Here is a 22,872-nt window from a genome sequence, read left to right as displayed (position 1 = left end):
AATGCAAAATAAAATGCAAAAGCAAAAATTTACAAATTTGACTATTCACATGTAGCATAAATAAATGAAAAAAAATTATTTATGATTAAAAGCATCACATAATGAATAATAAATGAATAATTTTTTCTTTCTAAAATCTGTACTTAATTTTTTTAAAATAAGTACAAGTTAAAATTGTAAATAAAAATTTTATATAAATGAAAAAATAAAAACACTATCAAATTGTTGATAAAAAAAGAAAAAAATTATTCCAAAAATATCATTAATAAATTAATAATAAAATAAATTAAGTAATCCCAAATTTAAATTTTTAATTTTTTATTAATTCACTGATTATCAGCTGGTATTTTGTGGCTCGGTGCAAAATCGAACAAAATAATAATGATAATTAATTATAAATGAAGGGTAGCTAGAAAAACACGAGGAAATAATGGTAAAACATTTTACAGGGATATATTTGATATAAGAAAATATGTATTATCCATAATTATCTACAATAGTTCTACAGCTTACTAAAAAAAAAAACAGCTTGTTGATTTTTATAAAACAAAAAATAAAATTAATTACTTAAATTAAATTATTTTTAGTAAATTTAGAATAACTAAATTTAATAAATTTATTTGTTTTGTTTTTTTAAATACTTTTCTACGTAATTAATTCATACGTTATTGTTTTTTTTTTTTTTTTTTTTAATATATTCATTGAACCTCATAATCGTATTTTTCCTCCTCAAGAATCAAAATCTTCTTGTGATACTGGCGAACAATTGACTTCAACATTGCTGACAAATGTCAGAAAATAAAATAAATATAATTCTTTAAAATTAATTATCAATTTAAAAAGTTTTTTTTATAATAAATTAATTTTTAAATATTTTAGAAGAATAAAAAAATTTAAAAAAAAACAACATACACATATAGCGAAAGTACATAATGACAATGAAATGATAGAAATAGAAAAATATTTTCAAAATAAAATGACAGAATTGTAGATGCTTGAGCAAAAAAAATAATTGCAAAATTAAACAAACAAGTTAATAATGTGCGAGACAGAATCATAGAAGATAAAACAAATTGCAATTTGAAAAAAATTAAAATACAATCAAAAAATTTAACATAGCGCCATATGAAATTATTAAATTTCATTTGTCTTGTGCAATTAACAAAGCAACCGTAATATATCTCTTTTTATTTTTATTTTTTTTTTATCGTGCAAAACATTGACTGACACTGCACTGCGAATGTATAGCCGAAAATGAAATACTTTTTTTTGTCTTTTAAAAAGTATTTTTTGTTGTCTCATTTTTTTGTGACCTTTTTTCTAACGATATACTCGACATCGAATTTTTTATCCTCCAAAGAACAGATTTTATTGTAGTAATCATTTAGTATGCATTTCACCGCGTCTGTTTATTAACAATTTATTAACAATTAAATATATGAATTTTATTTGTGTATTGTTAATTGTATGAACCGTTGATTTTATATTTGATGAAATTTTTTATCACGTGAGAATAATATTACGGTGATAAAGTGTTGTATTTTGCCGATAAATAAATAATAATAAGGAATTGTTTAAATAATAATAATACGTATTTAAATTAGTGGTAAATTATTAAATTTTTTTTTGGTAACTGTCTATTGGTAAGACGACTAAATATTCTCGTCAATATATATTCTAAACAAAAAATATCCGGTTAAAAAATCATGAGCAGTCGCAAAAGAAAAAAAATAATAAATATTTCATTATTATCAAAATATCTACTAGTAAATTTAAAATATATATAATGATTAATTTGCAAAGTGATATAAAAAATTGAATACAATATTTGAAAGTTAATTTAAAAAAAATTAAATTTGTAAATTTGAAATATTAATAGCATTGAGTTGAATGACTAATGAATTTATTTTTAAATTAATGAATTTTAAATTTATCCAATAAATATGATAAAAGTAAATTTAAAAAATATAAATAAATTGTTTAATGAAATATTTGTTTGTTTATTATAATTTTTTGGACATTTGACAATAGTGTCATTATTTTTATATGTGTGTTTTTCTATTTTATAGTATTATTTTTTAAACCGTTTGGGAAATACTTGACTGATTTGACAACAATACTGTTATTTAAATTAACAAAAAATAAGCTATTAAAATTATTAAATTAAGAATAAGTGAGATCTAATGTCAGTGATACTATTTTGTCAATTTTTTATTTTTTTTTTGCAAAAAATATTGGAGTTTGAGGCAAATACTTTTCATCAGAAAACCAGGATAGAGATTATCTTCACTCGTTTTTTGCTAGGAGGTATTTGCCTTAAGTATAACACTGTTCAAAATATATTAGAATAATTTGTTGTCCTACAAGTCAATAATGTTGTGGTAACTTGTGACACATTGGGATTTGGGATTTGGGATTGAACTAACGACTGCAGTATCGAAGACACGTGTAATCATTTTACGCGTTTGCTCGCTCAACCACAATCCTGCTTGATATTTTTTATTGACAGTTGTTATTTATAAGTCTATATTTTCCGTATGAGGCAAAATTATTTTGAATATGATAAACAATACATTTTTCATGTTTATATCATTTTTATAAATAGTAAATTTTCATTTCAAATAAATTTATACACTAATGTTTTTTTGTATACTAATTTCGCCGTAGAGAATATGTTAAATTTTTTTTTAACAATTGTATTTGCTAAGTCAGGCATTATATAACAAAAAATACCCAGATATTCCAAGTTTTGAAAGTTAATCCATTTTTTAAGAGGAATTTTAGCTACATCATAAAGACCACACGGAATATCAAGATGTTTTAGATTTTTGCATGTACAAAAAATAGTATTGAGTACTTTTGTAAAGAGTTTCTTTCTATTTCCATATATTCATATGATTTTTTTTTAATTTTCATTTTAATATATTCCAAATTAACAAGTTTATCAAATAGAAAAAAAAAACTTTCGGGAATAGCATTTAGTTCAATGTCTATAGATAAACAAGGGTTATTTTTTCTGATATTTCTTGAAAAATTTTTGTTGTCTAATAATAAAAATTTATTTAAATAATTTATATTCATTTAATAGGATTGTTATCCACTATAGTGATGAACAACTAGTTGATATTTAATAACAACTTACTATAGAAATATTTAGTTCTTTAAACCACCGACGTTTCGAAAATAAATGAATTTCATTAATTTCTTCTGGAAGACTATTAATTATTCCCGAGAGATTAATTGTCTCGTTCGAGTTCTTGTAATCCACTGTTAATTTGATGCATTTTATTTTATCCAGCTGTGTAAATGCTTGAACAAAGTGATCAGCATTTTTAATTGAGGAATTATCATCAAATTCACATTCCAAAGTTGTTAAATTTTTACAGTGATCACCAATAAATGGCATGATACTTGAATCACATATATCTAAGAGAGACAATTCTTTTAGATAATTACCACATCTTGATAATATTTTTTCGAGGTAAGATTGTGTCAACGAACGGTAATCATAACAACATTCAATTGATGATTTACATTTGTATTTTTTAATGTCATACCAAGCCAGTTGACATGCCTCTTTCCATTTGGTACAAACTATAATAAAACATATTGAATTTAATAATTAATAAAATACAAACACTGATATTTTATTAACAAAAAAAAAAAAAGAAACTACATTTTAATCATTATATATTTACCTCTTTCCATGTCTATCTTTTCTGGTATTGGCAGCAACATGATGATTTTTGCTAATGAGTCGTAATCCAGTAAATTGATGACAACTTTTTGACCCTTGTCACCATTATCCGAGATTCGTTTGTTTTTCTCAACACATATTGTTTTTAAATTCATTTTAAGTAAACTCTGAAACTAAAATAATGATGAATTTAAATGTATTATACCGCAAATTAAATGAAACAGAAATATATTCCAAAATATAAATCAATTAAAGGTTAATGATAATACAGCCAGCTCAAGATCCCCTTTTCAAATTAATAAATCGTTTTCAAATAATAATAGTATACGAAAATGACCCATGGTTGGAAAAAAATTTGAGTGAATTTTTGGTTGGAAAAAAGTTGGAGTAAATTTCAGGTTGAAGAAATGGCGGAAAAAAAGTTGGAGAAAAGTCGGAAAAAAGTTGGAGTAAATTTTTGGTTGGAGAAAGGTTGGAGAAATTTGTCCGCCATTTCTCCAACCATGGGTCATTTTTCCTAAAGAGGTGCGGAGAAATGGCGGAGAAAAGTTGGAAAAAAGTTGGAAGAAAGTTGGAGAAATATTTCTACCAGGGTGACTGTTACATGGTTTAAAAAAAAAAAAAATTCAAGTGGTTAATCAATTAAATACTTTTCTCAATTGCTGGTTCTAAAAAAATTATATGTAGATTAAATAGTTTGTGCAGAATATCTTGTGGTTTTATTTATCAAAAAAAGTTCAAGACACACAATGGTTAATTAAATAAAAATATTTATTATTTTGGAAATATAATAGTTGCTTTTTATTTTCAATAAATCTTTAGAAATATTTATGTTTGCATGAATATTTGTTTAGATGTAGAATAATTTATTATTAATAAATCAATTTATTTTTGTCAATGATTATATTTATTAAAAAAATATATTGTCAATGAAATGGCAAGATTATGGCAATAACATGACGTTTAAGAATTTACCTGGCTTGTACGAATTTATAAGTGTCTACAATAACTGGTGCGTTCATTAAAAAAATATAAAACAATTTTTTTAGCCACTAGTAGCTACTTGAATATCATTAAACCTGTAATGACATATATGTACCATTATAGGTAAATATAATTGTTCCATACGAAGAATTATTTAAGTCAATTTGAGTCTATTTTTCTAACTTTGACAAAATTATTAACATTGACATTAAAATTTTTATGATTCCAAGTAACATTGAAAACGAGTTATAATTATGATGTTCTTTTACGATGTGTTCACACTGTCATTGACTTGGTAAGGAACTTTGCGTGTGTTTTTAGAAATAAATTATACGATGATTTTAATTATGTACATTCAACAAGTAACAACTAACCATTGAGATTTAATCGTTGACTTAGAAGCATGGGCTATTGACGGACTATCTGAATATATTTGTAAAATGATACCATTTGTACGATTTTCAGTTGCTTGATCAGCACCAATCATCATATCAATTGTGATATTGTCAATATAGCGGACATCAAGCAGTTCAAGATCTGGATTATTTTTTATAAATTTAATAACACCAGCATTAGTAAGTTTGTCGCATTCACTACAATTCAATTCTTTTAATCCTTTCAATTTTATAAGGAAGCTGTCTGTAATTATATCAAGACAACTTACGTCTAGTTTTTGTAAATTTTTCATCTTTGTTAATGCAACGAGAGCTGTTTCAGTAATATCATCACTGCTACTGATATTTAATATTTTTAGGTTTTTACAATTTTTAGCAATAGCAGTAATTGTACTATCTTTAAGATTTTCTGCAAAACCCAAGTTTAGATGTTCAAGACATTGTAATTTTGATAACTCTTCAAGAACAGATGAAGAAGGAAGTGGCTCACTATCAATACATGATACTATAGTGCAACGATCAATTTCTAAACGTTTAAGTTCTTTGCAATTGTTTGAAATTGCAATTATTGATTCGTCACTGAGCGAAATTTTATTTTCCAATATTAAACATTCAAGATTTTCCAACTCTGTTAGCTTCTTTAGACCAGATTCATTCATTAAGCCATTAGGATTATGTATTCTCAAGTGTTTCAAATTGTTGCAATATCCAACGATTGTATTTGCTAAGTAAGGCATCATATTACAAGAAATACCAAGATATTCCAAGTTCTGAAAGTTTATCCACATTATGCGAGGAATTTTAGCTACATCATAAGGGCCAGGTGGTGTATCAAGATGTTTTAGATTTTTGCATGTACAAAAAATAGTATTGAGTAATTTTGTAGAGAGTGTACTTTCTTTAAAACAGCCACCATCGTTCATCATGAGGTCGATATGTTCCAAATTAATAAGTTTATTGAACAAAGGAAACTCGTTGTCTATATGATCTGGGTGAAGTTTGAGATTAACAAGTGTAGTTTTTTCTGATATTTCTTGAAGAATTATGTTGTCTAAATAGAGGCGATGCACTGTCAATTTTTGAAGATTTTTAAATTTTTTAAAACTCTGAAATAATAAAAATTTATTTAAATAATTTATATTCATTTAATAGTATTGTTTGCCACTATAGTGATGAACAACTAGTTGGCATTCAATAACAACTTACTATAGAAATATTTAGTTTTTGATCCGACCAAGATTTAGAAAATAAATGAATTTCATTCATATTTTCTGGAAGACTATTAATTATTCTAGAAAGATTAATTGTCTTTTTATACGACTCATGATTCACTATTATTTTGATGCATTTTAATTTATCCAACTCTCTAAATGCTTGAACAAAGTGACCAGGATAATTATTCAACGAATAGACGTCAAATTCACATTCAAGACTTGTTAAATTTCTACAGTGACCACTAACAAATGGCATGATACTTGAATTACAAACATTTGAGAGAGACAGTTCATTCAGATAATTACCACATCTTAATAATATTTCCTTGAAGTATGATTGTGTTAACAAACGGTTACGATAAGAACGTCCAACTGATGATTCACATTTGTATTTTTTAATGTTATACCAAGCAAGTTGACATGCCTCTTTCCATTTGACACAAACTAGAATAAAAAGTATCAAATTTGATAATTAATAATAGAAACATTAATATTTTATTTAAAAAAAAAAAAAAAAGAAACTTTATTTTGATAATAATATATTCACCTTTTTCCATGTCTATCCTTACTGGTATTGGCAGTAACATGATGATTTTTGCTAATGAGTCGTAATCCAGTGAATTGATGACAATTTTTTGATTCTTGTCACCATCATCAGAGGTTTGTTGGTCCTTCTCAACACATATTTTTTTTGCATTCATTTTAAGTAAACTCTGAAAATTTATATTCAATAAATAATGATGAATTTAAATGTCAACCACAATAAAATAAAAAGAAATATATCCAAAAATATAAATCAATTAAAGGTTAATGATTAACCAGCAAAATCAACAATCAATCAATAAAATTATATTTACATATAGCCAAATAATATTGAATGCAGCATGTTAAAATAAAATATTGATACACGAAATTATCTTATAAATGTAATTGTTAAAATTATAAATTGTTTATTTACCTTAATTGATCTTTTGTTGATGATTAATTTAGTAAAGTCAACTCAACCAATGTTAGTTTTTAGCAATCTTTACCTGGAACTCCACGTGAACTCCAGGCGTACGACATTCTGCTGCAGCTTTTATAATTTTAAAAATTCATATGTACATAAACACATACGTATCGTTTTTTTTTTTTTTTTAATCATAATTCAGTTGCTTAGATCTAATAAAAACATCAAGTAAAGTGAAATATATTTTCAATTTTAAATATAAATAATAACATTAAATATAATAATAATAATAATAATGCTTCATTGTTGTTAATTTTTTATTGTGTTTGAATTTTTTGTTCTCCATTACCAATTCAAAATGGCGTTAGTAACAGTTTCGAAACCAAACTACAGAGTCGCTACAATCTATGATAGATGGCGTATGATCAACAAGATTGAAGATTCTTCTCTTGTACGAACTTCAAGATCTATGGTTGTTAAAAAAAATTGTGCCGGCGTTGAATCAAGCATCGCCATTTAACACGTGCATCGTGTTGATAATATTTAACCATTATTAACAATAATTCGTTAACAATGGCAGAAATTGGTAAGTTGCATTGTATTCTTAATCAAGTACCAATTATTTTAATTAATTACCAAATAATCTCAAGTCAAAAATATTGTTGTAATCATGTAAACTTTACACGTAACCATAACCAGTCTTCATTTACATTGTAAACATGTGCTCTTGCATATTTTATTCAGAGGTTATAAATGTTTAACAATAAACTTATTAATAATATTAATCTAACTTTTTATTATTTACAGAAAAAATGAAGAAAAAAAATAGAAAGTCACTTGGTGACCAACAAGTAGCAATGGAATGTAAAATGGAGCCATCTGATGCTCCAAGCAAACTGGATTGCAAAGATTGGCCTCTTCTTTTCAAGGTAATCATATTATTAATATGAAAAATAAATAATTAAAATAATATTTCCATTAAAAATACTTATATTAATATTTGTTTTGCTTTTCATTTAGAATTTTGATAAAATGATGACCAGAACAAAACACTTTACACCATTGGCATGTGGTACAACACCACTCAACAGAAATATCAAAGAACATCTTAGTTATGGTTGTATTAATTTGGACAAACCATCAAATCCATCATCTCATGAAGTTGTTGCATGGATAAAACGTATATTAAAAGTTGAAAAAACAGGTCATTCTGGTACACTTGATCCAAAAGTATCTGGTTGTCTTATTGTTTGTATTGATCGTGCAACAAGACTTGCTAAATCTCAACAATCAGCTGGTAAAGAATATATATCTGTATTCAAACTTCATGAATCAGTTAGTGACACTAAAAAGGTAAATAAAAATATTATTATTAGCATTATTATTATTTTTATTATTAGTGGGTAAATATAAAATAATAAAATAAATAAATTCAGGTTGTATCTGCATTGGAAAGATTACGTGGTGCGTTGTTTCAAAGACCTCCACTAATATCAGCAGTCAAGCGACAGTTACGTGTCAGAACAGTTTATGATAGTTGGCTGTTGGACTATGATACTGAGCGCAATATGGGAGTATTTAAAGTTAAATGTGAAGCTGGTTCTTATGTCAGAACAATATGTGTACATTTAGGTTTATTCCTTGGTACTGGTTGTCAAATGCAAGAATTGAGAAGAAACAGATCAGGTGTACAAGATGAAGAAGATAATATGGTTACAATGCATGATGTTATGGATGCTGCTTGGTTATATGAAAATCATAATGATGAATCATACTTGAGAAGAGTTGTTAAACCATTAGAAGCACTTCTTGTTAATCACAAGAGAATTGTTGTCAAGGACAGTACTGTAAGTATATTTTAATATATTAATTTCTTTCTTTAATGAATAATAAAACTAATTATTTTATGATTTATTTTGTAAAGGTAAATGCAATCTGTTATGGTGCCAAAATAATGTTACCTGGTGTATTGATGTATGATGAAGGTATTGAGCTCAATCAAGAAATTGTCATTGTATCTACCAAAGGTGAAGCTGTTGCCTTGGCTGTTGCACAAATGACATCACCAACAATGGCTGCATGTGATCATGGTGTTGCTGCTAAAATTAAACGTGTTATTATGGATAGAGATAAGTATCCAAGAAAATGGGGTCTTGGTCCAAGAGCATCAAAGAAAAAGCAAATGATTGCTAATAATTTATTGGATAAACATGGTAAACCAAATGAAAATACACCAGCTGATTGGATGTCAAGTTATAAAGATTTTTCAGAAGTTAAAAAAGAAGAAAATGGTAATGGTATTGCTGGTAAAAAACGTAGTCATGATGAATCAGAAGTTGTTTCATCAGCTGTTGAAACTGGTAATAATAATGTAAAAAAAGAAGATGATGTAAAAATGGATGTTGATGTAACATCACCAAAAGACAAAAAGAAGGAAAAGAAAGATAAAAAAAAGAAGAAAAAGGATAAAAAAGATAAAGAAGAAGGTGAAGAAGATGCAAATGAAACATTAGCAACTGAAACTGAAGCTGATGTTGGTGAAACGCCGAAAAAAGATAAGAAAAAAAAGAAGAAGAAGAGTAAAGATGAAGAAGCAATGTCATCATAATAATTCATAATAAAACTTTTACTTTTTTTTTCACATTAAATTCGTATTATTCCATTTTTTTTTTTTTAATATTAAAAAACATTTATAATAATTACTTGAGCTCAGGTTTTATTTGTGAAACCAAGTTTATATTGTCGGTGACAATATATATATAATTTTTTTTTTTTTTCGTATTTGGCTAAAACAACTTGCGCTGTATATAATACGTCTCAATACTTTTTTTATATATAAATTGCTGTTTAATTTTCATGCTGTTAATTATGTACCATTCAGCCAATTTACCTCATCAATATTTTTCAAGTAAATACATTCGTTTTTTCTATTTAAAATTTAAGAAAGAGAAAAGAGAAATGGTGGATTTATGTTTTGATATAAGGCAATTGAAATTACTATTTTCAAAAATCAAATAAACATAAATATACAAAAAAAAAAAAAAGGACTTTTAATTCAAGATAATTTAACGTAATTTTTTAACTTTGCTTATACTGAATTTGTATATTTTTTTATTGTTATATGGCAATCGAAATTTAACAAAACTCGTAGAATCAAATAGGGTATATTTTATGAATAAATAATAACAGAATAAAACAACTCGTAAAAATATATTCAGGAAGAGTCTACAACACAAATATTTCTGTTGTTTATTTTGATAAATTTTTTATATTAATCGAAAGATCTTTTATAGATATCCATCCAACCTTTTTAATATAAAATAATTTCTAAATTAAAAACATCAATTTTCATGCATTATAAAACAATATCAATATTAATTATTCATCAACTCTTTTTCAATTATCGATATAGTAAAATGTCCCTTTAATTCGTTACTGATCACCACAGTGATCACTTCGTCACAATCATTAAAATGGTCAACTAACAAAATGGGTCAAGAAATCAAATGGATGACGATGAACGTAAGTTAAAATTTTAATTCAGTATCTTTTTTATCTTGTCACATGAAAAAAGTTAATTATAAAAATACAGAAGCGTGTAAGCTGCTTCAAATCAATGAGATTTGTTCTAAAGCTTGGCAAACTATGTGGATTATTTCTATCATCAGAAGCATACAATCACAGTTCGAAAATTTCAGTGAAAATAAAACCGTTTAAAAAATTATACAGCTTGATAATTTTGATGATGCTTGTCATTCATTTGATTCGATATATTTTTCTGGCTTTGAATGAAGTATCAGGAATAAAAAGCTGTATTTATGGTCATAAAGGTAGATACAACAAAATCATTATCATAACAACTTTTAGAAACACTGTAAAGATATAATTAAATTTCTTAAAATATTCACAGCATCAGTGGTCACAATCATTGCATCTCTGTGTCATCGTGGAGGTAGTTTTTGTGAATATGCAATTTTTATATTTTGGCTATCTCCAAGATGGATTGAGCTTAAAAAAAAATGGAATGAAATTGAAATACAATTATACAGGTTTGTTGGAGTATCACCTTCATTGCAATGATCAATTCAAATTTAAATTTATAATTACATTTTAGATTCCATCATAGTCTTCCTAAATTTCAAAGAAAATTAAAAATAATGACAATGATTTTCCTAGTGACTGGCTTGATTGAACATTTTTGGTGGGTGATTATTAAAACTACAACAAGAAATATCAATTCAACAACTTGCAGTGTCTGGTTGAAAAAAAATTCTACAAATTATATTTTAGAATATAATGATGGTATCACCAGTAATGGTATAGTAATTTTATATAATTTCTAAATGAAAATCATATTTTAAATTACTAATAACATTTTATTTCCACAGTTGCTTATTCAATTGGAGAAAATTTTTTATTTGCATCTACTATTGTCAATTCATTTGTGTGGAATTTTACAGATTTATTTATCATAATGGTTTGGATTATTTATTTATCTGATGATCCAAATGACAATTATAATATTCAATTTTATATGTAGGTAGCAACAGAACTTGCAGAAAAGTTTAAATATCTAAACAGAGCCACGAAGCATTCAAAAATATGGGAAAATCATGAAGAATATTGGCATCAACTCAGATTAAATTACAGCAACTTGAGTAAACTTGTCAAAGAAACAGACAAGCTGATTTCACCATTGATTCTTATTTTCTGTATTCAGTATTCTGTTTTTATTTGTAGCTCACTCACTTATGGAATCACGTGAGCATCATACATTGAATCTCATTAATCTACATCAAAAGTTTTGATTAAATCATTGAATTTTTTTGTTAATTAATTGATATAGACTTGGTAATTCTTCAAACTTTGAATCAGCTTACTCTAGCTATGTCATTGGCCTCTTAATTTTCAAGATGACTGTAGTTTTTTTTTCGATGGCAAGATTACATGATCACAGCAAAGTCATCTTGCCAATTATTCATGATTGTCCAACATCAAAATTTACTCTTGAGGTTTGAATATTTAATTATATTTTATCTTGATAACTTACCCATGATTTTCATACAATTTTTGTTAATCTTTGCCTTTTTTTTTTTGTTGTTTTACAAGGCTCAACGATTACAGTATCAAATAACAAACGATGATATTGCACTAACTGGAATGAATTTTTTTTCTATTCGACGAGATTTTATGCTAACGGTAAATATAATAAATTAATTGTAAATTTTTTAAAAACATATTTGTCATTTCAGGTAGCTGGTTCTATTGTTACATATGAAATTATTTTTCTTCGTTTTAAGAGTGATGAATAGTTTAATTTATTCATCAATAAATTTGTCACCCACGTGTGCATGAATTTAATTTTAATAATGCGTCATTAAACATTTACATTTGAAGATTATAAAAAAGAACAAATGAATTAGAAAAAATTGATTATTGAATCAATAAAAATTTGTTTGTTTGAGGTCATTAATTTTATTAAATATTAACGTTTTAATGAAATTAATATACACTTTGTTTTAGTGTATTAATAATTATGTTTATTTATTACTGGCGTTTAAGTGTGAGAAAATTTAGCGTGGATAAATAATAACCACTTAAACACATTATTCTTGATAAAAATACTTTAGACAAAGTGGAAATTTTAGCCCTCGTTCGAAATATTGCACGTCGAAATACAATTAATTTATACTTTCATGTTGAAACGATTATTAAAAAAGTAATTTTAATGTTGTTAGCAAGTATTTAATGTAACAAAATAACTGCACATCGTATGTTGTCATTAAAACCACAAAAAAAAACTCCATTTCGTTCGTTATTTGTGATTTAATTGTTGGATTGCCTTGCAGTAATTTTACCTCCATAAAGAAGAACAAAAATAATTATAAAACTTGAAAACAAAAAAGGATGTATATCATATAAAAATAATTGTTTATCATATTCAAACATCAAATATTTATTTGTACGTTATTTATTTTTAATTATATATAAAAAAAAAGAAGAAAAAAAAAGGATGAATTGTTTAATGAAAGTATTTTTTTATCTAAAAAATAAAAAGATCCAAAAGAGAGAGAAAAAAAAAAAAAAGAATTTTTGATGATTTGACTTAACATAGGTAAATTATTGAAAATAATAATACAAAATGAATATTAACTCTGTAAAAAGAGGTATATTTTCGTAGAAAGATATTGATTTTTATTATTTTTCTTGTTGTTCTTACCGTTGTAATAAAAAAAAAATAAATTATTTAAAAACAACAGTGTCCAACATAGCTCCAAGACACTGAACAATATTCGTTGACATAAGCATATCAACTTTTTCTTCTAAATGTCGTTTTGGATCTTGTTTACCAACATTTTTAATAGCCAATTGTTCTGGTGTCATTTTTTCTTCATCTTCAAGTGACTTATTATAATTTTTAGCAAGTTCCAACATTTCAGATACAGTATTTTCATTTAATTTAGTATGTTCTGAATATTCAGCAAGTGTAAGACCATCCATCCATGTTTTTTTATGAAGATTAAGAAGCATTTTTTGTTCAAGTTCATTTTTACGATAATTAATACTAATACTATAGTAATGACGATTTAATCCATGAATAAGAGCTTGAACAGATGGTTTATGTAAATGTCCAAGATTTGATGTTGTTTGACGAGGTTCTTGTCCAAGTACCTATAAAATAAACAACATTAAAATAATGAAAATTATGATATTTACAAACAGTCAATTAAAACATACCATCATGTTGGGATTGATTAATCTAAATGCATCAATAACAACTTTTCCTTTGACTGATTGAATTGGATCAATGACAACAGCAACAGCTCGTTCACTGAGTGCTTCAAATGATTGTTGTGTATTGATATCAACACCAGATAACCAACAACCAAAACCAGGATGTGAATGATACCATCCAACAACCATTTCTGGTCGTCCAGTTTGTTTAAGCATATCCAACATTTTAGCTTGAAATACTGGATCAACAGCTTCAACACTAACACCCTAAAATAATTAATTATTATATTTTTATCAACAAAACAATATTTAATATATAAAAATTTTAAAAATTAACTTACTGTTCCAGTTTGAGGCATGGCAAATACATCAATAACTCTGACAGTATAATCATCAACAAATTCACCCAACATAAGACCCATAACTTCCATTGGAACACCAGCTCTTCCATGTTTTAACATTTTTAATAATGCCAATGATGATATGTATACCTTTAGACATAAAAAACGATTGTATTATTAATCAAATAACAATTATTTATGTTAATTTACTTACTTGTTCAGCAGTGTCAACAACTGGAGCATCAGAAGGTGCTGGTGGATTACTTAAACCAGGCATACCTCCTCCTAATCTTAAAAGTCTGTCCATATTTGATAATTTATCTGTTAAAACAATTATTAATGTATTAATTATTTTGCATCAAGTATTGTTAAAATTTTTATGTTTATAATGGAAAGAGGTTATGAGCTGACAATGACAGTTCAATATTACTATGATGCTGGTTATTTTTTTACACAAAATAAACAAGTTTTTTTTATATTTTTAGAAAATTTAGATTTATTTTTACCTTAAATTAACAATTTATTGATTATTATCACTTGATAATTAGTTATAAACAGTTATAAAATGAAACACAAATAAGCGGTTTGTTTCAATGAAACTTTATGACAACCTCAAATTCTGCAAACTCATGAGCAGTGAAATGGAGTTTACAAAAACCATTGAAAGAGGGAGTAACTTAATAATAATAATAATAATTAAATAATATAAATAAATAAAATTTACAATGTCTGATGAAAAACCACAAGAAAGTCCAAATCCAAAAATTGTACGTAAATTAATTCATTCTGTTTTGCCACAAAATATTGGAGGAGGTCCTCATGGTTTAGGTAATTATCTAATTAAACAAAAAAAAATTATTAATTTAATATTTAAGCTTTAATAATTAAGGTTATGTTTTTGTTAAAAGTACAAGTATATAGAAAAATTTAATCACCAGGTGATCCAGAAGATCAAACTCTTAGAAAATTGGAAAGAGATGTTTTAATACCAAAAAAAATACGTGAAAGAACAAGCCGTGAAAAATGTGTTGAACAAGCAAAAGGTAAATAAAATAAAAAAAAATATATAAAATTTTATTAATTAAAAAAAAATTTTTTAGCTTTTAGTGAATGTGGTAAAGCAGCTGGTTTTCTTGTTGTTCACAAATGTAAATTAGAAAATAAAGCACTATGGGATTGTGCTGCATATTGGTGGAAAGATAAAGAATTTGTTGATGAATGTACAAAAGAATATTTAGCTGAACGTTCAGAATACAGACGAACTGGTGTTGGTGTAAAAGATCAACAACAAAGATTTAGATCTGGCATTAATTATTAAATAACAATTATCATATTACTTAATAAATAATTAGAAAAAATAATTGTTTGTTTTTTCTATAAATTACGTATCAATCGTATAAATATATATTCTTTGAATTTCTTTTCCAACAATTTATAAAAATCTACGTTGAATCATCATTTTCAGAGTTTTCATCATCATCATATTCATCATCTTTTTGTTCTGGATGCCATCGTCGTATGAGTGTTTCTCTAACAGTAAATTCAGATAGAGATTCCAAGCCAACATTATTTGTATTTATTGATATTGATGAAGGCCATAGTACATCAACAATCAGCAATTCCTAAAATCCATTAATTTTATCAGTTAAATTCATTGATTTTGCCAATTATTTTTATGAATATTTTACCTTGCCCAATGTATTAACAATACGATTTTTAGAATGTAATGAATTCCAGGTAAAATGTCTTATTGATTTCGATTCAATTTTTGCTAAAGTATCTGCATCAGCAACATCAATTACAACAACATATGAGGCATGATAAAATGGTGGTCCATCTTTGTACAAAACTAGATAAAAATTTATATTATTATTTAAAAATAAAAAGACAATAATCAGCACATTATAATGATAATGACTTACGAAAATCACCACCAAATTTGATACCATTTTTGACAATCCATCCTTTGCTACGATAATAATGATATACAATATATTTAATTAAAAAATATTTATCTTGTTGATTAAAATGATTCCAAGCATCAATAATTGTTAGAAAATTATTGTCATAATTAACAAGTTGTAAACAACCAAGTCCATACATTAAAAAAAATGTTTCTTCAAATGTTAATTGTAATGTTTCAGCAATTGGAAAACCATCTGTTTCAAGTCTTGGTTTAATATTATTCATATAATTATCAATGTCATCATCATCACTATCAGGAATAACAATAACTTCATTTCTATTATCAACATTTATATTAGTATCCATTTGATCATGACAATTTTCAAACGAAAATTCAGACTGATCAACAGAATTTTTATCATCATCATCATCTTCATTTTCATTGGCGATAATTTCAGATATGTCATCATCAGTTGAATCTAATATAACTTCATCAATTTTATTATCTATTTTATCATTAATTAAATCTGGATTTTTTATATTTTTGGTATTATTTTGATTTGTTTTTGAATCATCAGTCTTTATTGTTTCATTTGTTTCTTTTTCATCATCATTTTCACATATTATTTCAATTGATGTATCTGATAATGCTCGGCTTTTATTATTAATTGTTGTATTATCATTTTCATTTGAACATGATGCTTCAGATTGATTTTTTTCAACTACTAGTTCATCAACTATTTCTTTAGGCAATGGTGAATTATCTTGACCAACTGATTCACTCAGTTCTTTTTGTTTATCTGGATCAACTGAATTAATTTGTTCTTTATCTTTATTTTCATCAACTGTTTCACTTGGTTCTTTCTCTTTATCTCCATCAACTGATTCACTTGGCTCTTTCTCTTTATCTCCATCAACAGATTCACTTGGTTCTTTATCTTTATCTCCATCAACTGATTGACTTGGTTCTTTATCTTTATCTCTATCAACTGCTTCACTTGGATCTTTCTCTTTTTCTCCATCAGCTGCCTCACTTGGTTCTTCATCACGATTATCAGCAGACATTTCAAATGATTGTTCAACCCACATTTTTCTACGTTTCCATTGACGTTCACGAATCAATGGTGGTGCACCAAAAAGTCTCTTACCAAAATTAGGAGCATTTCTTGATAATGATCCTTTGCCAAAATATCCCTGAGGGTATAAAAAATAAAATTATCATATTCCAAATGATCCAAATAATGTCTGTAATAATATTAAAAATTTACCATGTGATAAACAGCTTTGATTTCATCTGGATGAACAATACAAGTACCTGATACACCAAGATGTGCTGTATATTGTATTATTTTTTTTTTATCACTATCAAGTGTCAATGGAAGAGGAAGATCACGACGTTGATGAGAAACCTTTCTTTTTGGTTCTTTTAATTCCATTATTAGCTCAATGAAGTAGTAATCAATTGATTATTCATTAACAATATAAATTTTAAACAAATGACAATTTATTATTGACCAGCGAGATGTGTTTTGTTTCAAACGATAAACAAATACAAATGTCTACTGTTTAACCAGGAGTAAATGTCATCAAAGGAGGTCGTCGTCAACAAAGTTTAGCGCCTCTGGTGGAGCCTTTCCTTTTGGATGGATAAAAACAAAAAACAACAACGACGTGATTCTCTTTCTTCCATCAAGCTGTACGAATATTTTTCAAGATGATTAATCAACAATTATTTGATCTGATTAGATCTGCATATAGATAAAATGCATCAAGAATTAATACAAGTTGAAAATGTCCAATAGATTTATCAAGCAACTTCGAAATGCAAGCAACGAAAAAAATATAACAATCAATACAAGAATCAATTCAACTCCAAAATATTCAACACTAAATCCATCAATTAAATTTTTTTTATAAAATATTTATTGTTTTATTTAAATAACGATAGTAAAAAAAAACAATCATTTATTCACAGCCATCATCTGGAACTAATTAAAGCTCTTTGGTGTATTTTTTGATCCTAGAAACTAAAAAAATAAATAAAAGGTACACAGGGTAATGTTTTTTTTTTTTTCTTTGATAAATATTCAACTCTTTGTTCATTAGTTTAATCGTTAGAATAAACGTCAACTTTATTGTTTAATTTTTCGTACCATGGTTCACGTCGTTACAATTTGAATTATGTAAAATAATACTATATTATCATTGACGTGAACAATAAAAGGTACAAAAATATAATTTTTAATTATTACGACCGGCTTATTAAGCTTCGGTCTCTTCCAATTTCTTGAGGAATGATGCCTTTTTCTGGGCAACACGATTTTTACGCTCAGATAATGAAAGTTTAGCGCGGTTCCAACGTTTCTTGACTGGTTCCTTTGATTTAACAATTTCAGCACGATCTGGATCAGCACGAATAGCTTCATGTGCTTTTTTGTACATGGCTTCAACCTGTAAATAATAAATTTTTGATTAATAATCAATTTCTTTTAGAACAAAGCAACAAAAAAAAAGGATAAATCAGTTGATCAAGTGTCACAGTGGTCAATGAGATAAATGCCCAAATAAAAACATTTAACACTTTCGCTCAACCGATGTTGATTAATATTGTCCAACTGCGACGCTGACAAGATATCAAGGTGTTCTTGTAACAATTTAAGCTGGACGTATTGATGTTAATTAAATTATTTTAACAATTAAACTTACACCATCAGCAGTAATGCCATTTTTGATGTATTGAGAAAATTGACGTTGGAAATTTTCTGGTTCATTTTCTTCAAGAGTCTTCATGTAGTTGGCAATGTGTTGAGCAAAGATATGTTGACGATGAACATCAGCATTGAATGATTTTGATTCACTGTCATATCCTGGGAAACGTTTGGTGCTGTAATTTACAAAAATTAAATTAGTAAATCCAATAAGAAGAATAACTAATTGATAAAATGATTTGAATTTATGTAATAAAGTTTCAGATAAAATTATAATCCTTAATGCCTGTGTTAAGTTAGTCAAAATGTGGTAGAACACACACAAAATGATTTCCCTTTACGGCGGCTCAGATGACGCGCATGTGTCAGTTTTTCATCATTAAAATTAAGACAAAATAATTAGAGTGAATTATCAAGATGATTAAATTACCTGTGTGGAATGTTAAGACCACCATCAACAGCTCCTTTCATTGCACCGAAAATACGTGCACCAGTTGTGGTACGCATAAGACCAGTATCCAAATAACATCTGAATGCACCTGGACCACTGTCGTTTTCTTCAACATTGTATTCATCACCATCAACTTCAGTTGTACCAGTGTACAATGTGTCCAACTTCAATTGCTTGAGAAGCTATAATTTAAATTAAAAAATACACAATTAGTTAATATTTTGATGATAAATCAACGAATTAATTTGATGAATTTTATAATTTTTCTTTTCAGATTTAAGTATTTAGGGAACAAGATGTTTTCTTCATGGTCGTCAAAGCGAGCTGAGTGGGATCATCATTTAGAAAAATATTTTTATTGATCAATGAACTAATTGAATATATATTTATCAAGTAAAAATACTTACTCTGCGAGCAAGAAGAAGACCAGTGCAGTAAGCAGCAGCATAATTGGTCAAACCAACTTTAACACCATACTTTGGAAGTTCATGACTGTATGCAGCACATACAATTCTATCACCTTCAATTCTTGAGTATGCAATTTGGCATGTAATGTCCTTGTTTGACAAACGTACAATTAATCTGTATTTTGGAGTATTGTACTTGCTTTTGTCTTGGACAGTCAAGCGTTTACGTGCATAGTAATCAGTTTTACCTTCACGACGTCTCTTGTATTTAACTTGGAAACGCTTGAAGTATTGCTTGTTCTTGACAACTTTAACGAAACCCTAGAATATCATAAAACAAAAAAAAATATATTAGAAATTGTATACACGTGTTAAATGTTTAAATAAAATTTGCAATATTTTGGCTTTTTTTTCAGAATCAAGTATTTAGGGAACAAGATTTTTTCTTCATGGTCGTCAAAGCGAGCTGAGTGGGATCATCATTTAAAAAAGCAATTAAAAAAATATTATTCAATCAAACAACACAAACATAACCTCTATCAAAATGTGGCCACGAGACATGCAGTTACTGTATGTGCAATGGCCAATAAAAATTAAATTTTTACATCACTTGATTATTTAATAATCAAACAATTTAATTGATTAATTGATATGTAGTTTTATTTGTTATTGATTGAAGAATATTATTGATGTAATATTTTTGTTTAATATTATAAATTGATCGAGTAAAATATTTAATTAGTAACTTACCATCTTGACTGGATAAAGAAGACGCCTTAATGGACACCTTCTATGTTAGCAGCCACGGTAGAAAGAGATCGAATAAAACCGAAGTTGTCGGGTGCTGCTGTCGAGATCACGGCGACTCCCCTCCTAATTTCTAGTCATGTGACTTGCGTTTGCAGGTTTGACAATCTCTAGATAATAAAGTAACTAGAAAATTTTATTAACTAGAAATTTTCTAGATGGAACACACAAAGCGGTGTTTACACTTGCTACTTTTTAAAATTTAAATTTTATATTTTTATTGGGACCGGGACTCTCCACTTTTTTTTTCAATTAAATTAAATAACTATTAAGTACAGATAAAAGCTACAATTATATTTACCACAAAATTAACTAAATTTCTATAAATTTATATTGTGAAATTGAATTTTTATTTTACTATTTTGCGGTTTTTAAATTATTCTATTTTTACTATCTGTCTCTTTTGTGTTTTCAATCATTATTATTAAACATGCCTATTAATACAATGAATAATATTTTAATTTTTCAACAAAACATCTCATTGTAAAGCTAATTAATATAATTATTATAATACCAGGATGTAATTTTTTTTAATTTACCTTATTTTTTTATAATTTACCAGTCAAAATCAACATCAACAAAATTATATTTAAAGCCAAATAATGTTGAATGAATAATTAATGCATCTATTTTTTTGTGAATGGTTATTTATTGAAATAATATATTTTCAATAAGATACAATTGTCATGTTTAAGAAATTACCTTTCTTACAAATTTGTAACTATCAATAATAATTGGCATGTTTATTGGAAAAATTTAAAATGTTTATTATTAACATTGCCATTTGGATTTTTATGATTCCAAATATATCGAAATCAAGTTATAATAATAATGTTTTTTACAATGTCATTGACTATTTGTAACATATTGTGTATGTGTTTTTAAGAATAAATAAAAAAAAGGTATAAATAAATTTATAATTAATTAAGGTCAACAACCAACCATTGAGATTTAATTATTGACTTAGAAGCTTGTTCTATTGACGAATTAAATGCTCGTATGTGTAAAATGATACCATTTGTCCGATTTTTAGTTGCCTGATCAGCAGCAATAACCAAGTCAATTGTAATATTTTTTATACTCCAGACGCTAATTATTTCAAGATCTGGATTATTTTTTATAAGTTGAATAATACCAGCATCAGTAACTTTATCACAAGCAGCACAATACAATTTTTTTAATCCTTTTAATTTAATAATGAAGCTGTCAGTAATTATATCAAGATGGCCTACATCTAGTTCTTGTAAATTTTCCAAGTTTGTTAAAGCATCGAGACTTGTTTCAGTAATACCTGTGCTACCTTGGATTTCTAAACTTTTTAGGTTCTTACAATTATTAATTATTGCAATAATTGTATCATCTTTAAGATTTTTTACATAACTCAAATTTAGATGTTCAAGACATTGTAATTTTGATATCTCATTAAGATTAGATGGAGAAAAAAATCCCCTATAAGAAGGTAAATGACATCCAGAAATTTTTAAGCGTTTAAGTTTTTTACAATTGTTAGAAATTGCAGTTATTGATTTGTCATAAAGCTCTTTCATACCATCCAATATTAAACATTCAAGATTTTTCAATTTTGTCAACTTTTTTAAAGCGGTATTATTCATAGAGTGATTACAATTATGTATTCTCAAGTGTTTTAAATTATTGCAATATTCAACAATCGTTTCTGCTAAGTCAGGCATCATGTCACAAGCAATACCAAGATACTGTAAATTTTGGAGGTTTATCCATTTTTCAAGAGGGATTTTAGTTACATCATAAAAACCATATGGAATATCAAGATATTTTAGTTTTTTGCATGTACAAAAAATAGTATTGAGTTCTTTTGTAGAGAGGCTATGCTTATTATCCTTATTAAGACCCATCGTGAAGTCGATATACTCCAAATTAACGAGTTTATTGAAAAGAGAAATGTTTTCGTTTATATCATATAGACCAATGTTAAGATAAACAAGTGTTGTAATGTCTGCTAATTCTTGAAGGTTTACGTTGGCTAAACAGATGCCAACTGATGTTAATTTTTGAAGATTTTTAAATTTTTTAAAACTCTAAAAATAATAAAAATTTATTTGAATAATTTGTATATTCATTTGAGTGATAGTATTGTTTGTTAGTATAGTGATTAACAACTAGTTGATGTTTAATAACAACTTACCATGGAAGTTTTTTTTGTTCGATTGCATATAGGTTCAGGAAATACATGAATTTCATTAATTTCTGCTGGAAGACTATTAATTATTGCAGAGAGATTAATTGTCTCATTATACCAC

The 22,872-nt window shown here is 26.6% G+C and overlaps 7 protein-coding genes across 8 annotated transcripts; 3 read left to right on the top strand and 4 right to left on the bottom strand.

Moving 5' to 3' along the window:
* Nucleotides 1-5,036: 5,036 nt before the first annotated feature.
* LOC122861160 (F-box/LRR-repeat protein 2-like) lies at nucleotides 5,037-5,735 on the bottom strand. Its single transcript, XM_044165408.1, has one exon. The coding sequence runs from the start codon at nucleotides 5,733-5,735 to the stop codon at nucleotides 5,037-5,039; it is 699 nt and encodes a 232-aa protein (XP_044021343.1).
* A 1,981-nt stretch (nucleotides 5,736-7,716) lies between these two features.
* LOC122847738 (H/ACA ribonucleoprotein complex subunit 4) lies at nucleotides 7,717-10,245 on the top strand. Its single transcript, XM_044145591.1, has 5 exons — nucleotides 7,717-7,825; nucleotides 8,047-8,168; nucleotides 8,260-8,592; nucleotides 8,676-9,086; nucleotides 9,164-10,245. The coding sequence occupies exons 1-5, from the start codon at nucleotides 7,813-7,815 to the stop codon at nucleotides 9,845-9,847; spliced, it is 1,563 nt and encodes a 520-aa protein (XP_044001526.1). The 5' UTR covers nucleotides 7,717-7,812; the 3' UTR covers nucleotides 9,848-10,245.
* Nucleotides 10,246-11,686: 1,441 nt separating this feature from the next.
* LOC122847736 (gustatory receptor for sugar taste 64f-like) lies at nucleotides 11,687-12,902 on the top strand. The gene is made up of 4 exons (XM_044145589.1): nucleotides 11,687-11,716; nucleotides 11,780-12,000; nucleotides 12,086-12,251; nucleotides 12,349-12,902. The coding sequence occupies exons 1-4, from the start codon at nucleotides 11,714-11,716 to the stop codon at nucleotides 12,454-12,456; spliced, it is 498 nt and encodes a 165-aa protein (XP_044001524.1). The 5' UTR covers nucleotides 11,687-11,713; the 3' UTR covers nucleotides 12,457-12,902.
* A 111-nt stretch (nucleotides 12,903-13,013) lies between these two features.
* LOC122847735 (26S proteasome non-ATPase regulatory subunit 14) lies at nucleotides 13,014-14,935 on the bottom strand. Of its 2 annotated transcripts, XM_044145588.1 has the most exons (6): nucleotides 14,822-14,935; nucleotides 14,530-14,636; nucleotides 14,316-14,465; nucleotides 13,978-14,241; nucleotides 13,460-13,911; nucleotides 13,014-13,097 (listed from the first exon to the last, which is right to left on the bottom strand). In XM_044145588.1, exons 2-5 carry the CDS (start codon nucleotides 14,620-14,622, stop codon nucleotides 13,483-13,485), a joined length of 936 nt encoding a protein of 311 aa, XP_044001523.1. In that variant the 5' UTR covers nucleotides 14,623-14,636; nucleotides 14,822-14,935; the 3' UTR covers nucleotides 13,014-13,097; nucleotides 13,460-13,482. The 2 variants fall into 2 exon arrangements, with proteins under 2 accessions (XP_044001523.1, XP_044001522.1); XM_044145587.1 differs by lacking the exon at nucleotides 13,014-13,097 and having other exon boundaries at nucleotides 13,291-13,911.
* On the top strand, nucleotides 14,933-15,633 carry LOC122847737 (COX assembly mitochondrial protein homolog). Its single transcript, XM_044145590.1, has 3 exons — nucleotides 14,933-15,143; nucleotides 15,254-15,358; nucleotides 15,416-15,633. Exons 1-3 carry the CDS (start codon nucleotides 15,041-15,043, stop codon nucleotides 15,631-15,633), a joined length of 426 nt encoding a protein of 141 aa, XP_044001525.1. The 5' UTR covers nucleotides 14,933-15,040.
* Nucleotides 15,634-15,693: 60 nt separating this feature from the next.
* On the bottom strand, nucleotides 15,694-17,816 carry LOC122847734 (probable tRNA-splicing endonuclease subunit tsp-2). Its single transcript, XM_044145586.1, has 4 exons — nucleotides 17,489-17,816; nucleotides 16,238-17,414; nucleotides 16,004-16,164; nucleotides 15,694-15,937 (listed from the first exon to the last, which is right to left on the bottom strand). The coding sequence occupies exons 1-4, from the start codon at nucleotides 17,654-17,656 to the stop codon at nucleotides 15,758-15,760; spliced, it is 1,686 nt and encodes a 561-aa protein (XP_044001521.1). The 5' UTR covers nucleotides 17,657-17,816; the 3' UTR covers nucleotides 15,694-15,757.
* A 304-nt stretch (nucleotides 17,817-18,120) lies between these two features.
* On the bottom strand, nucleotides 18,121-20,651 carry LOC122847733 (60S ribosomal protein L5). Its single transcript, XM_044145585.1, has 5 exons — nucleotides 20,537-20,651; nucleotides 19,787-20,107; nucleotides 19,359-19,561; nucleotides 18,927-19,104; nucleotides 18,121-18,671 (listed from the first exon to the last, which is right to left on the bottom strand). The coding sequence occupies exons 1-5, from the start codon at nucleotides 20,537-20,539 to the stop codon at nucleotides 18,483-18,485; spliced, it is 894 nt and encodes a 297-aa protein (XP_044001520.1). The 5' UTR covers nucleotides 20,540-20,651; the 3' UTR covers nucleotides 18,121-18,482.
* Nucleotides 20,652-22,872: the final 2,221 nt, after the last annotated feature.

This window comes from Aphidius gifuensis, linkage group LG1 (assembly GCF_014905175.1).
Source record: "Aphidius gifuensis isolate YNYX2018 linkage group LG1, ASM1490517v1, whole genome shotgun sequence".
In the NCBI taxonomy this organism is placed as follows: domain Eukaryota; kingdom Metazoa; phylum Arthropoda; class Insecta; order Hymenoptera; family Braconidae; genus Aphidius; species Aphidius gifuensis.
This window is presented reverse-complemented; position numbering and strand designations above follow the sequence as displayed.